General features: G+C 39.6%; 1 protein-coding gene across 7 annotated transcripts in view; it reads left to right on the forward strand.

Annotated features, from left to right (window-relative positions):
* The window catches only part of TUB (TUB bipartite transcription factor), a 155,545-nt gene extending 148,079 nt beyond the window's left edge, over positions 1-7,466 (forward strand). For all 7 annotated transcript variants that reach the window (XM_061380488.1, XM_061380484.1, XM_061380489.1 and 4 more), the window contains 3 exons: positions 4,448-4,546; positions 4,943-5,114; positions 6,340-7,466. In XM_061380488.1, coding sequence (XP_061236472.1) covers positions 4,448-4,546; positions 4,943-5,114; positions 6,340-6,473 — 405 coding nt within the window. In that variant the 3' untranslated portion in view covers positions 6,474-7,466. The remainder of the gene's footprint in view (positions 1-4,447; positions 4,547-4,942; positions 5,115-6,339) is intronic.
* The last annotated feature ends 8,994 nt before the right edge of the window (positions 7,467-16,460 follow it).

Consider the following 16,460-nt stretch of genomic DNA (forward strand, 5'->3'; position numbering starts at 1 on the left):
ACAGTTGCTGTTGTTTTCATGATGATTGGATGACTGTTTTGGTGGGAGTATTCTTTCTGTCCAGAAATCTCTGGGCCCAAGAAACTCTTCCAATCAAAATGGGTAGGTACACTGCTAGAGAAAGTTCCCTTTTCACAAATCAACAGCTTCTGACAAAAATACCCAAGAACCACTTCTGTGGAAAGCTCCTGCCCAACTCTAATCGAGGATGCCTGGAAGTCCATCAGATCGAGATCCAGCATATATGACGAGAATGGGTTCCTAGAAAGGGCAGCTTCAGGTTGTGGGGAGCAGTGCCTCTGGCAGATTTCAGCACATGAAAAGCAAAGCAGAGAACTATCCTTCCCATGCAAAGTGCTGAGAGCACTGGAGGGTGGCTGACGTGTTATTTGCCTGCTGCTTAGGATGCAGTTTTTCTGTGAATAGAGCATAAATAGTGCCTTTGGTCACATGTGCTGTTATTCAGGCACATGGCCTGCAGTTGCAGACAAGAGAGACAGATACATATCCCTCCATTGCCGTTGAATTTGAAACTTTCTGAAAATTTCAGAAAGTCCAGCTAACAGGATTTAACAAGACTGTCCAGAATCTGATGTTAGAGTCGGAACTTAGGAGACCTTACACGTTTAGGTAAGGTTTATATAGGAGGGCATTCCCTGGAGCCAGGCAATTAATCTTCTGGTAGAATCTGGAAATGCAAGGAGGAAAATACCCAAACCCAACAATTAAAAACAAATGTATATATTGAACAATTTAGACATTGCTTGTTTAAGTCAAAACCAACAGCATTTGAACCATTAATGTTACCAAGTAAAAACCTCAGTTGGGGCCAGCAGAGGTGATTAGAAGTGTGAGTGTTGGAAAGAACAGAACCATGCCCACTGTTTGGAGAATGTGGCAAAGATAAGCTGCTTTCATATGTCTATTTTGAGATCAGCAGTTTTAAACTTGTACGTTTATGTAAGAGAATGATTTGTTGCATTGATATTTTGATACTCATGAAGAAAGGCATCAGGCTTTCGAGTGTGCTGTGGCCAGAGGACAGAAGGAAACTGGAATGATATTTCATTACTAGCCAGGCTTGCGAAAGTGAGGTTATTCATGAGCACTCCTGAAACATCCTTGTTCTAAGGTAACCTTTTTATTCCTGCCCTGAGATTTTTTCCTGCAGCAAACCCTATAACAAACAGTACTTTGAAAGCACCACTATGCGTCTCACTGTCTCTCAGCACAGCCAGAGAGGAAGCTGTACCCACTTCCACCAACTTTCTGAGCCTGACCTGCTGAATTGTCTCAGGAGGTCTGTTTTGTACCGGCAGAAGTTGCTGGTGCATCTGCTGTTAACTATGGGATAAATGTATGATAACTCTCACTGTGGAGCTCACCTCAGGGCATGATTCAAGCAACAGGAGTAAAATCAGTGCAAGGACCGAGTTTTACCAGGTGCTGTAAGCCATTTTTACTCTCCCTGGGGGTGGCAATCTAGCTTATTAATAAACCTGCAGCAGCACCTAATGGCTGATTTCAGAATCGCTTGGCAAAATTTATCAAGAAGCAGTAAGGTATGACTACCCTTTATACCAGTTTTCTGTGCTGGATTCCTTTATATCCATAGTATCTTACAACTCAGTTTGCTTCAGACAGGGAGCTCTGCTAATATTCTGGGGTGTGACTCAACTTTCAGCAAAGCAATAAAACTACTTTCTACTCAGGCCTCAGTCACCTGCATTCTGCTCCAGTATAGTGGGTTCTATGTTTCGGGCTTCCTATGAAATGATAGTTTCTACACAAGTCCAGAAAGGGAAGTGGCTGAAAGAAAATTGCAGTAACTAAGTTGTGAATCTCTTGAGAGCTGCTGGGATATGCAACTTGCTGCTTTTATCATGGCAGATATTTCCACTTTAGTGAAATGCTTACATAATTTTATGGAAGTAAGATTTTAAAAGCAACCTTAAGGGTAGACTTCGGGTTCTTTTAATCCAGTGTATTGTGACACATGCTAAGCTTACCACCTGGGCAATGGTAGAGAGTGCAGCCCTGAAGCAATACTGGGCCAAGTCCTCAGCTGATTTAAATCAATGGCATGCTGGCTCCGTCAGTAGCACTCTGCCAGCTAGCAACCCTTATTTTGAATTCCTGTGTAAACCAAGTCTGTCATTGTCATTAAAACTGTGTAAAATCAGAATCTGGCCTATGTTCCCCTAATGATGCTATTTGTAGTCTTGGACTTGCACACAAAATAGCAGAGAGGGAAATAAGAGAGCAGGGAATGAGACAAGAGATACAGGGAATTAATTTTACTTGGGTGCAGGTAGTTTGGAAAGGTCTACTTTTAATTAAAGCTGCTCCTGTCCCTACTGCTTTACTCATACATTCTGTGTTTCTAAAATCTCAGTTCTGTACCTTGGTTTTAGCAAAAGGGTTGCATTTGCCAGTAAAATGTTTGATGAAATTGGTGAATGACGTAATGTGCATCTAGAAACCATCCCCTTATCATCTGGAAGAAGTACTGGTTTTAATGTTTCTGAGTAACTCCGAAGAATATAGTCCTGTTTTCTTTTCAGAGTGATAATACTGCTTGCTGGGAGGGAAGTGATTCAGTGCTATTATTTAATTTTACCTTGAACAAAGTCTAAAACCAGTTAGCGTCTAAATTAGTTGTATGTAGCATAACTGCAGCTTGGTTAGAAGAAAAGCTTGTAAGACATTACAGAGAAGACTAAAACTGTCTGTAGTTAGTGGAAAATAAGCTTAAGCATGAATCTTTTCTTAGAAATTGGCCTCTGCTGTTCTGACTTTCTCCTGCTTATAAAATGTGCTGGCAGTCGTTTTGGTTTGAGTCTCACCATGATGCAGAACCAAATATAAATTTCCAAATGAACTGATAGCTTTGGTTTACTCTGGCAAAGGCCATGACATAAATGATTCAGAAAAGAGGTAGGAACTTCCCATTAATGTACAGACTTACGGAGATATATGGATATACCTGGATTGCTTCAATAGCATTCGGTAAAATAACTCAGTGGAATTGTTTTTTGCGTGCATGAAAATCTTTAATGGGTTGTGTGAAATCTCCAGATGGTTTGCTGAAACCACCAAAGTTATTTCAAAGGTCTGATGGATGACAGAACTTCTGTGCAAGTAAATCTTAGGCGGGTATTTTCAGATGATTACAAGGAGCCGAGATGCATGGCTTTTTATTTGCGCATGTAGAGGTATCCTACAAAGTTGAGTGTTCCTTAAAATCAGGACACCTTAATTAAGTATAAAATCAGGACACCTTAATTAAATATATAAAAGCAGGGATAACTGAAAATGTCACTTCTAAATGTCCCAGTGGTAGAGCCACACCAGCTGGAGCACAGGGGTGGCATTTTGTAGCATGTTGCTGGGAATAGCGCCAGTGGGAATTTCCTTCTTGAGATTCCTTAGTGTGTGTGTGTGTCCACAGCCCTTCACTTGGAAAGTGCAGGAGGGGAAAAATGCATGTGACTGAAAAAAAAATAAAAGGTAAGTAGCACAAAACATGAGGAGATGAACTTTCAGAGGTGTCAGGGTTTCACTTACCTGATTCATGCCAGAACAGGCAACTGGGTTTTACTGACTGGATTGGAAATACCACCCTTTATTTTTAATTTTTCAAAAATAGATGGGTGATGACTTGCTGAAATATATGGCTCTAGTTGCTTCTGTGGAGAAGAAAAAGTCAAAAGCATAAAACTTTAGGTCTGTTTAGATTTTAGTGGTTGTGTTTTGAGAGGATACTGTGTAGCGCTCCTGTAAAATGCTGGTCAGAAAGGAACTGAATCATGTTTATTGGAAGAAGCTGCATTTTCTGTGGATTTATTTTTTCTGCCCATGTTTCTTTACTTTCCCTGCCTTCACAGCTAAAAAATTTGCATTCATGCTAATGTGTTTGTTTTATACCATGCTTGTCTCTAAGTATAACATATCTGAAGACTTTGAGAACCACAGCACTGCTAACAGATGCTCTTACTGGCAGCTTCTTCTTGTTTGCTTTTGTGCTGGCTCTGGAATAAATGGAGTTGGTCCCGTATATTTAATTTGGTCTCTCAGCAAAATGTGTGACTGCATTTTATGATTTTTAAATTATAACCACTTTATTTTAGGATCTAGCAGTAGCCAAGCAATCTGGTTAGTTCATATCCTTTTTAACAAAGGACTAGTGTTTTTTTAATTGTATTAAGGTTGCTGGCAGCCAATGCTAGGAATGTTTTTTGGAAACTTCTCTATTTCCATTTTTCCTGTTGTCAGAGCTTCTAAAACAAAGTCAGAAAGTTTGGCAGTGCCAGCGAAGGTTGGAGTTTCAAGATGTTTTTTGAGTTGACTAACAAATAAGTCCCCTGGGCTGCCACTGTGTCTCTCTACTGAAGAAATTAACTTCAAAAATGCAAAACATGCTGAACTGTTTTTAAAACATTTTTAGGAAACAAATGTCTTGGGGTTTAAAGGACCACGCAAAATGAGTGTAATCATACCAGGAATGAATATGGACCATGAAAGAGTTTCCATCAGACCACGAAATGTAAGTCATACCATCAGCCAATGATAAAAATTACTTTTCAGTTTGAGTTGGGGTTTTTTTTTGCACTGCTGAAGATTTAGAGGTTAAAAACATTTGAATAATTGAAGAACAATGTGATGGGTGACTAGTCCTGTGACTCACAAAAGTACTACAAATAATAATGTACTTAGATAACAAAAGGCAGAATTAATACTTTTGAAGCTGTGGAAAGGATTCTAATGCACATTCCCATTAAGATACTCAAGAGTTCTCAGTTTAGTTCAGCGATGCTGTTTTGGCGGTTGAGGGTGACAATTTAGTCTTCGTGCTAGGGTTTATGAATGGTTTTGTGTGTATTAATTTACTTTTTGTCTTATGAGAGTGTTAAACTGAAGTGTGTATCTGTGGTGTGTACAGGAACATGAGACGCTTCTTGCAAGATGGCAGAACAAAAATACAGAGAGTGTCATTGAGCTGCATAACAAAACACCAGTGTGGAATGATGACACGCAGTCCTATGTTTTAAATTTCCATGGTCGAGTCACACAGGCCTCAGTGAAAAACTTCCAAATTATTCATGATAATGATCGTAAGTATAGCTCTAACATATAGAAACACTACTGCTTTCACAGTCGGACAGTCATTCTGCCCTTACTGTCGTTACTTGAGTGAGTTTAACTTATGTGGGCTGCTCTGCCTTGTGGCCATGACATTGATGCAAGTTAGGTGTTTAAATGCTTATGCTCGAGGCAGGTGATTCTGCTATGTGCTGTCTTAGTTTTCTTCTTTGGCTGCCTGGCTTAACCTCCCTTAAGGGTTGCTCCTGCTCTCAGAACTGTGGTATTTTCAGTCAGCAGTGCCAGTATCACTCCTCTCAAGCACAAGTGTCACACAATCCTTCCACCCTGAAAGTGTCAGGACTGCTTTTCACTCCATCCCTAGGACCTTACCAATGTGCTGCTTTCTGCCAGCAGCGTGCAGCGCCCTTTTTTCTCAAGCTTAGGCACAGTTGTTGGAGCAAGGATGAAGACAATTGCTCGAGTGGAGTGATGCTGCCCCACTTTACTCTCACTGTGGGCAGGCAATAGTCAGTAGGTGCTGGAGCACACTGGGCTGCACTAGTTCTGTGCTTAGACTGTAGGGAATATTGCAATCTGTTGAAAGTGGCTGTCCTGGTCTCTGAGAGCAATGCTGAATTTGAAATGTTGGTGTATTGGTGCATATCCTGCATTTTATAAGGTGAAACAAATATACCTGCTTCCGCAATTAAACATTTAAAATTGTGAATGAGGCTGATATTTCCTTTTGCATGATAAAGAGTACAGAAGGGGAAAAAAGTTGAGAAAAATTTCATGAAAATGATATAACAAGGAGGCATGATTAGGTCTTGATCACAGTCATGCATTTTCTTCTCCCATTATCCTTGCTTGTACACTTGTCTGAAGTTAAGTGGGAATAGAATTAGTTGGTTCTTGGTACATGTGAAACTTGCACTAAATCTGTATAAGAGCATTCTATACAGTAGCAATTTTCTCTCTGTGCTTGCAAAACCCACTCTTTATCTGTGCAATTTTTTTGTCAGTATCAAGTCTTGCAATCTTTTGTCGCTCAGCTGTTCCTCACCCAAGCTACCCTTGCTTCCCTTCGATACCAGCACACCCGCTTGCATGAATGAGTGTTGTGAATTTTGATGTGAGCATGTTTTGTTTGTATTTTGTTGAAGTGGGCCAGAGGATGATGTTGAATGCATACTTACTTAGTAAGGGCTGCAAACAAAAATAATGCTTCGTCACCTTTTATGTTGTTTCTTGCAGCTGAATATATAGTGATGCAGTTTGGCCGCGTGGCTGAGGATGTGTTCACCATGGACTACAACTACCCAATGTGCGCGCTACAAGCCTTTGCCATTGCCCTGTCAAGTTTTGACAGCAAGCTGGCTTGTGAGTAAAGGGGCATGGGTGAGCATCCTCTCAAAGGAAGCAGTTTGCTATATGATTCCCAGTTCCTGCTGATGTCATTTATAGTCCATACTAAACAGGGCAGGGAAAATGTAGTTGCGGAGGATCACTCTATTGCTGAAGAGAAAGTAAAAGGAATCTTCTAAAAATTCAGGACATTCAGGAAATATGTTTTCCTTTTTTTTTTTTTTTTCTGTCATATTTTTTCTGGAAGTGACATCAAGTTTGTGTAAATAGAAGTTCTCTCTCATGTCCTTGAAAATGCTATGGAGATGTGCCATGATGTACTGTACCGTGGCTCTAGTGGCACCATTATAATGGTGTCTTTTTTAAATCCAGAAAGGGCGTGCACACTCAAAAAGTTCCTTTTTACATTTAAGAATTATTCTGAGGCTGCAATCGTACCTCAAGGTTGCATTCCTACATCGACTAATCAGAGCTTCACATCAGCCAACGTAAAAGAAAGATCACAGAAAAGATGCACTTTTTTGAATGTGCAAGGATCTCATGTAGTATAAAGCAAAGTGTGAAGGTTGAAAAGCTATACTGGACTGAACTTGATGCATTGCTATTGCATATGTAGTAGGGCATGATGAATTTTAATTGCAGTAGGAGGAAACGGAGAAGTAGTAAGCACAAAACAATGTTGCACAAGTCACTTGAATTCCAAGCTGTTATTATGTTTTAACATCTACATGCTTTTTTAATTTGTTTCAAATGAAAATGTATTTGGAGTACAGAAAAGGAAAACATTTAGATGCCAAGAAAGCATAAGTTATGTTGAATTTGGCATGTTGTCTGTTGGGAACTAATATCCTTGTATTGCTGTGGTAATTCAAACACATATTTTGTATGAAGTGATACAAACAGTTGGATAAAGGCTCTCTACAGAGAATCTTATTATTTTGACCAGGCTGTGTAAAGCTCAAGAAGGTAAATGGAAATATTTTATTAAATTTGTCTGGCCTTTCGCGATTTTACAAGTTGTTGATTGCATTATTTGAACTTTCAGCAACAACCACTTTTCGTATTTATTTCCCATTGTAAGAACACTTGAAATCGATTGAAACTGTGTATGTCGTTCTTTAATGTGAATGTGCCAGCTACTGAGCTAAACCCTTCTAGGCAAATGTAGTGTATGCCACATACAAATGAGACACTGGCAGGACACAAAATAGCTTAAAATAGTGTGGATTTTTTGTTTCTTTTTCTGATTTATCTGGAATATATAAACAAATACCATTTCAAAACTCAAGCAAAGAATAAGCCATTCTCTTCTCTTCTGAACATTTCAAAAGCCACGAGCTGTAACTGAAAACACACCGGAAAGCACCTTTAAAAATAACGAGTCTTTCTGCCATGTTCTGTACAATGTTATCCTAAATGGCGCACAAAATAATAGAATTTATATGTAGTTCACCCAGAAGGATATCGAAATGTGAATGAAGTAGTTGTGTTTTATACTGTGTGTATTCAGGTCCCCTTTTTTAGTCATTACAGACTCTTGCATTGCACAAAGAAAGATTATGTATGAGAAAAATGAGATCAGATCTGCTTGTTTCTTAAGGGACAGGCCATAAGGAGAGGTTGTGCCATTTGGACTGTTTAATTTCAACTAATAAAAGAAATCTGCTCTCTTCTTCACGTTTGCCTTCAGGTGTCCTTCCCAGTATACAGACAAGGAAATTTCAGATAAGAGATGGAAATAATTGCCAGCATTCTTTCTAATATTTTTTAAAAACTATTGAAAAATGTCAGCTGGCCTTGAACAGTGTTTTGTTGATCGACTCAGCCTATCAAATGTCACCTTTCAATAACAGGAGGCTCTTTTATTGTTTTATTTATTCAGATCTTGTTGCAAGAAGCCTTTCCATGCAGTGGTATAAAATGGAAAGACACCTTTTGTTTGTGAGAAATGAGCAGTCAGTTCCCTCAGTGAATGATCAGCATTCATGATCATGAGCTGCTGTGTGATACTGAAGCTTTGCACATGGATGCTTTGCTTTCCTCTGTAGTTGGTGGTTTCTCATCACTTCACATCCCCATCTCTGATCTCACTTTGGATTTTAACAGAGAGGCCCTTAGGCCTCACGTCAGTCTTTAAAAACCAGCTCCAGTGATAACCAGAATTTTTGTTTAAACTGCTGCAAAACCGGACAGGGATTCCCACTGCTGGTATTTAGGTGTGATGTGCATTTAAAGAACCTGCAGCATGAGAAGGGCTGAATCTGCATGGCTTTAATTCTGTGGCTCTCCAGTCATGTTTGCTTTAAAGCCTGAAAAAGTGGCACCTGAGAGTTTCCTGCCTCTCCCTGTGCACAACACTGTGTCAAAGGAACCAAGTGTCATATGGTGCAAATACACAATCTGCTGGCTTTAATAGTGGAGTTGGTTTAGGAAGGATTATTTTGAACGTGGATCATAACAATGGTCTGGCTTGCATCATGGCCCCACAGGGAATTGGCACAAAAAGGAAGCTCATGTGCAGTGAACTCCTGCACAAGGGTGAGAATGAGAGGCTGGGGAAAGGCAGAGTTCAGTTTCTTGGGACAGTTTTGCTGCCAGCACATTGTGTAACTTCACTCTCCCTGTTCTTCCCAGCCAGGTATTTTTTTAACCTGTAAGCGTGCCAGGAGGAAAGTAGTGACTCAAATTCCCATCATCTTAATAGAATCATACAGGGACATCAGCCAACAAGCTGCTGAGGAAAAAATTCCACGCGATGAATTGAAGTCACTAGAGGGGGATGTTAACCCGGGACTAAAAGGAATGAAGAGCTCTCATTAAATCTGGTTCAGTTACAGTAGGATTGTGCCTAGTGGCTGTTGCCAAGACCCTAATTCCTCACTGATGTTGAGCAAGGGACTGGGTTCTTTTGACTCACTTCACCATTGCCATCTGCTCCAGAAGCACTTGCTTTTTATTGAGCATGTGTATAATTTCCAGTGGACATTTTCTGATGCAGATCGATTTTGGTGGTATCACAAGTTTTCCAGCACATCTCCAAATTCTGTTTTTCTAACTTGGTAAAGTCACAACAGGTTCTGTCTTAACATACAGTCATATCTGAGATTACTCATAAAGTTTTACTCAAAATTCACTAAGTTAGTTTTTCCTCCACACCAGTAATAAAATCTCAGCACCAGTATGTATTTTCAGAGCTATATGCATACTAAAGTAACCAAGAAGCAGTTAGTGGCACACACATTAGTAAGAGCTTCTGTGGGGCCTTCGTGTCAGTGTGCATAACCTTGTTTACTTTGTGTCACAAAGAATATAATGGCACTGAGCTGTGTATTTCCATCACACAGTCCTAGTGAGTGTTTGGATACGGTGAATTTAATATTATTTAAAATCCCAGTATTGATGATTCTTTTGCACCTGCTGTTGATTTTGGCAGAGAGTTGTAAACAACTTCCTTGTCTGAATTGCTTATAGGCAAATAACTGCATGCTCTAATGAGAGTTCTTAATCTAGCTTGTCACTCTGTTTACATCAAACGGTTTCTCCCTGGCCCTTTATCTAGTTTTCTTCATCTCTGATGTTCTCATCCTTCTCATTCTCTTCACAATCCCTTTATCTTTTCCGCAAGGATGTGCAACTCAAAAGCATTTTACGTTATTACTCAGTGATCTCTCCACAGATGAATAATGCCTTTGGTGCACATCCAATGATGCCTCAACAATAGAAGCCTGATCGGAGTGGTAAATTTGGCCCTTCGGCTTTTCAGTGGAGTAAATTAACACATTAAAAGGTAGCAGATAAAAAAGCTTGCCTAAAATATAATCAGAATTTTTCTCAGTAAACATTCAGTAACCAGAGTTTCCAAATCGTTAGTTGCAAATCAATGAGCAGCACTGTCCACAAGCCTGGAGGCAGGCTGTTAGATTGCCTTTGTAGTGCTGCCTTATTTTTCCTTTTTCAGAAGGTTGAAAGTGATTCTGTGAGCTGAAGTGTGTTGATGCCCTAAAACAGAGTTTATTTTTTTAGAAACTAGAAATCTCTCCTTTTGTAGAATAATGTACGGCCATAAAACAGTAATGTTGTAGGCCATTGTTAGAAATTCTGATGCTAAGAAGTCTGTGGGGGGTTTTGTAACAATGACTGGGCAAAGCTCTCACTATTCAAGTTGCCTTACAGTAGTTCTGGAGTTCCCAGCTGGCTGTCCTCGTGAGGTAGTAGAACTGAAGGAGCCTTAGTAAAAAGGGCTCTGTAACAAAACCTGATAGCTGCACAATTGAAAATCATTGTTGTGGAGTCAAATGACACCAGAGTTTTATCGGTCACAGTGAGTCAGTGCCGTCAATTCAGACTTTCTCATTTTTTGCTCCCTTTTGATGAATAAAAGCAGGGACTTTCAGCAAGCAGAGCCATCACAGAGAGAGGTCTACAAGTATTGAGCATTGGTCTACTTTTCTACCTATAAAAATCTGACCCCTACCTGAGTGCTGCCCATTAAAAAAGAAGGAAATTCCCACTCCTTAGTATAGAAAATCACTCCCAGTTCTTATGTCTTAGATTTTTCTGTTTTGCTTTTTTTAATTTAATTTATTAGTGACTTCACATACAACAAGGAGTGGACATCACATGGCAGACAAGAGTTCTTGCCCTGAGGAGATGATGATTGTAGACTAGTATTTGTCTTTGGTTATTCTATGCCTGGTGTTTCTGTCAGAGAGAGATTCCCTTGATACGTGGCAGGCGTCAGGAAGATTTTGGGTTTGATCCTGTGGCATTCTAACTAGTTCTCCCATGCTATCCCATTGCTCTCTTAAAACATCATTTGCAAGTTTTTTTCCTCATTTTTAGAGAAGCATGTGTTCACCAACAAAGTAATTGTAACTGGCAAATAAGGATAGCAAATGCGATAAAAGCAGTCATATAAGCTGCTTAGAACCTAACTATAACCTTGATTAGAATTATAGTCTGATAACTCTCAGATTTATCAAAAGGCCTCATAGGTTGCTAGAAGAAAATAGTTTTATACATATAAATCTTGCACTAGAATTACTCTAACTGTAGATGCAGGCTTCCCTTATATGTGCTACTTGATGAAAATGGGTTTTGGTTGTTCTTCATATATGAAATGTGCCTACCGGGGTTCTGATGTGTGTTTGAAATTAAGCAGATATTTTTCAGTTTTTTCTGTTGCTTGCCAAGGAACTAAGAAAAGGATTTGCACAACTAAAACTTGATGCTTTATTATTTTGCTATAAAGTATAGCTCAGTAGCTGATACTCACAAATGCCTGTGTATTGGATGAAAATGCATTAAAACTTATATGCTGTGTTTTATTTAACTGCCCTGAAATTTTAAATTCCTCTTTTTCAGTAAGGGTATATCTATCCATACCTTCACTGAGAAGACTTGAATTCACTCTCTGTCTTGAAACTGTTTAATGGAACCAGTACACAGATTTCCTGAATTGCTTTAGGAAGAGGACACATTTCAGAAAAAATCATGCTTATGTTCTTGAGAAAAAAACCCTTCCTATTCACTTTGTAATCGGATTACTCGATAACACTGAAAGCTTATCATGGTTTTATTCACATCTACTATGGCAATTTGAAAATTACTCTGACAAAAGCTTGCTAGCACATGAACTGGAATGCAGTCCTACTTGAGAGCCAGAACCAAGCAGTACCAGTGAATACTCGTGCATCTATTCTGTGCCTAGGTATTGACTGGATGCAGAAAAAGCCCCGAAGAGTCACAAATGTGTGTTAAAATCATCTAGTCTTTTAGGCTGTCCAGCAGCTGAGAGAACACAGGCCTGCAAATCAGGTCACCTGGGTTTCAAACCCAACTGACTGTGTGACTGTGCAAATCTTGTAACCTCTTTGTGCCTCAGTTCCAATGAGTTGAGTGGAAATAATGGTTTTGGGACCTGCCTATGCCTATCCCTGTTCTGCTGAGAGGCTTCTCAGGAGGGTTTCGAGGCTGGTGGGTGGCAGGAGTGGTTTGTGTGCTCAGTAACCTGTTTGATTCTCACTGAAGGAACCGCAGTAAAATATGAACAGTTTTCTGCCATCTGTGTAGAAACTGAACATCTAACCAATGTCTTAAGATAAAATCTTGACACTGTTGAATTCTATGGAAATCTTGTCACTGATTTTAGCGAGGCTTGAATTTTTAAACATGTCATTTTTGGTCACTAAATGTGCAGAAAAATACCAGTAAGGACAAACCATCTGATACACTTTCCCTTCTCACAGTGGTATGTTGTTGGTTGTGTTTTAGTTTGCATCATCAGTTGTTTTAAAGCTGTTATTCTTGAACACCTTGCAGAGGTTCAGTTAATGCAACTGCTTATTAATGCTTTTATGTAGCAGCAAACCGAGACACTTGGCAATTGTGCTGCAAATTGCCTCTTCGTACTTGTGCTGGTTTTGGTTTTTTCCTTGGATGCAACTCGACTATTCAAAACTGTTGTTGCTGCAAATTTTGACTCTGTCATGCACATGTGATTTAAAAATGAGTCTCATGTTTTATGACTACCTTTATACTCAAATGGGATGTTTACAATGCAATCTGTTTCTCACATTTGACCCTGTCCCTATGGCTTCTTACTGAGGTTATCCCAGTTGGAACAATGCCATCAAAAGTACCAGTACTTTGTAAAGTGAACTCTTTCAAAGTAACAGGGTGTAATTTATAAACATTTTTGGAGATTTTAACACTAAAATCTAGCTTACAGATTGGGTGAAATTGCAAGGAAATTATTTGTTCAAAATTTTGTTTTCCTTAAGCTTCTTTTGACGTTTGAGCTCTCATTTAAGCATAAGCTCCCTATCCTGCAGCTCCGTCTGCACAAGTCGGATACAGGTTGGCCTGTGCAGCAAACTGCCAGACTTTGGCTGCAGAAATCTGTCAGTGTGATCAGGACACAGTAAATGATGGAATTTCCAAAGTCCTAACAAGAGAGTACTTCCTAATTCTGTTAGGCATTCTTGAACATCACATAAGATATCCTGTACTTTTCCTATGCAGGAATATTTTACTCTGATTTTCAATTTTGGTTGCTTGTTTTGTTTGTTTGGTTTTTTCCAAGGCTATGCTTACTGTCCAGACTCTCACAAGTACACAAAACCAGCGTATGTTTTGTGACAGTGGGCTTTGGGCACTGCTCATGCTATGAAGTTCAGTATACAAACAAGTCTGTGAACTCTGACACCTCTTAACAGGAGGTTTTCATTCCAGTCTGGGACATCAGAAGATAACTCTGTTATTGCCATCCTGTTCCGTTCCCCAGGGAGAATCTCCTGTCATCACTGGCTAGGAGTAGAACTACTGATCATGAAGTATCTTTAAACATTACGGTATTCTGTAGTTATTTAAAAATGTTTTCAAAGTTATAGCTTGAGCTCAAAGAAGAGAGCCTTTGAAGTAGCTATAGGTGTGCCAGGTTGATTTGGTTGAGTGGCAGCTGCCTTTTCCAGCAATTTTCTCAGTTGACATATGAGCAGTGCTTGATAGTCCTGCTAGAAAAAAACATAAAATAGCCATTCTAATATGCTTCCTTTGGGTTTTGCCTTATGATACTGCTTTTTTTGTGTACCACTACATTTATTTCTGAAGGTCAGTACTTACTGTGCTAAATGCAAATAGAGCAGTGTTTTCTACTAAAGTCTCTGCCTCATTTTCTGCTGCCTTATTTGTGGAGGTTTGATATTTTATACTAAAAATAGAAACTTTTCATCCTAGAAGAAAAACATAATTTCTAGATGACATCATTAACTTGTTGAGCTATGTGCCTGGATTGACAGAGGGCTTTTTTTTTTCCAGTAAGGAATCTTATTGCTAGCAGAGTAGTTTATGCCATGAAACATCCTGTGATACCCTGTTGCATACTACATCTGGGATGTAGTGCAAGGACATGGTCAAAAGATACAGCCCCCTCTCACCAAAATGTCACTACTTGCCTTTTTGGGGGGCTTTCTGTTCATACTTTAATGCTTGTAGCAGTATCTTCTATCTTGGGGCCAATCTGTGATTAGTCTGGTAATACCAGCTTTAACAAACACCCGCAAACTAAAAACAACACTTCACAAAGACATTCCATATTAGCTAGTAAAGCCTTACAGCAGCCCAGGAGCAGCAGGTAAGTAGTATTACCCTTTTAATGCCAGTGAAGCTGTGATTCAGAGCTTGTAAAAGCAAATAGACAAATGAAGAGTTATATATTAGCTGGCACTAGAAATCAGTTCTTAGTCCCTAAGCCTGTCTTCTTGCAGTTTCCCTGGGTGACCAACTAGTAGACAGAGGCTCTTTGTTTTGAACTTTCTTGTGAAGAATAAACTGATTCATTGCAATTTAAAATCCTGGAAAACCACATTACTACAGAAAGTTCTCATCAGGCAATTGAAATTACACTGAAATCAAGTTTCATGCGTATTAATTTATGGGGATGGCCCAGAACAAACACGAGGGTACTGTACAAGTATCAGGAACTGAAAAGTTGCTCAGGAAGTAACTTAAATTCCTGTTTGGTATCACTTCAAATACTTTCTTGCAGGTGGTAGATGCTTTTCAGTTTAGTAATCTGTGTTACTGCAATTTCCTTGGTTTGTTTTAAGCTCCCTGCTTTTTTCTTTCATCTATAACTTTCGCTTGTCTCAAACATGTACAGGTTTTTCCATACAGAGACACTCCAGAAAGCTAAGTCAGTGAAACCTATAAAGTTAATGCCTGTGAATTAAAGTGTGTTAAATCCCTGTGTATATGTTCTCATTTTGAAGTAGGTTGGCCTCCAATTCCAGTTGCATAATCCTCAGCGGGGATATTCATCACATTGCGCAATTCAAGGTTGTTGGTGAATTTTAAAGTGCTGAATACGTTTCTGACCAAGACACTGGAGAACATATGTAAAAGGATTCACGTTCTGTATTCTCAGGGTGGCAGTTATGACTTAAGAGTGCAGCATTTCTAACAGTTGACTCCTTGAATTGTATTTGGAAAGCTCAGCACCAGCACACTACAGGCCACATTTCCCAAGTCTTCTTTTTCTACTGCAGTGGTTTGCAGTGCTCTCTGATTTATTGCCACCTGTATGATGATGAATTTAAGCTTCCTAACAACACTGTGCTTTCTTCTTTACATTGTGTGATGCCAGGGATCTGGGGACTGTATGCTGAAAGCAAGTGCTTTATTAGGGTAACAGAGACTGGTATTCTATAAATGATGCCAATATAACTAGTCTCTTTTTACAGTATCCATCAGAAATACACTTGTTTCTCAGAAAATAATCTTCCTTTCTCTTTTTCTTCTTCATTTGCATCTGCCTGGATCTGGAGGATGAGAGCCTCTCTTAGCATTCACACAAGCAGCCACCACATAAGAAAACCACACACAACAGGTTTATTATGGATGGGTTTATCGCTAAGTAATGCAACTAATACATGCTAACTGACATCCTGCTGTGTAACAGTGCATGTTTTGACCTGTGTGCTGTTTCCCATCCCATGTGCTTGGCATCAGTCAGAGGATACGGCTGCAAAGATGAGCATGGATCTTAGCATAGAAACTGCAGAACCAGAGCCATTAAGATACAGCTCTCCTAAAACTGAAGAAAGAGCTCCTCCTGAAGGCAGAAACTGGGACCTGTGGCTCTTAAATTCTTTAAACTTTCCGTGTGTTTGCGTTGCACATAAGACTTTTTTATTATACTTGCACTATCTTGAGCCCTAAGCCCAGAGAAAGGAACGAACGTACGGTCCAAGGAACGCAGTTACAGAGAATCAGACTAAAAGTGCAAACAAGTTCCATGTACAGGTGTGGAGGAACTCCGGCATGCAGGCAGGGCAGCAGCATGTGCTGGGGAAGGGCTGCAAGGTGATTTCTTGCTGGAGAATTAGCACACTGCCTGGCATCGCTGATCACAAGTAATGGATTTTAGTATTCACTGATACGGTCACTGGTTATGTTGCATCATACTGGTAAGAACTCTGACAATACCATTTGTATGTCTCCTAAACAGT

The sequence above is a fragment of the Neopsephotus bourkii genome, unplaced genomic scaffold (assembly GCF_033783945.1).
Source record: "Neopsephotus bourkii isolate Nb327-2 ecotype Australia unplaced genomic scaffold, CSIRO-AGI_Nbou_v1 NB_1792, whole genome shotgun sequence".
NCBI lineage: Eukaryota > Metazoa > Chordata > Aves > Psittaciformes > Psittacidae > Neopsephotus > Neopsephotus bourkii.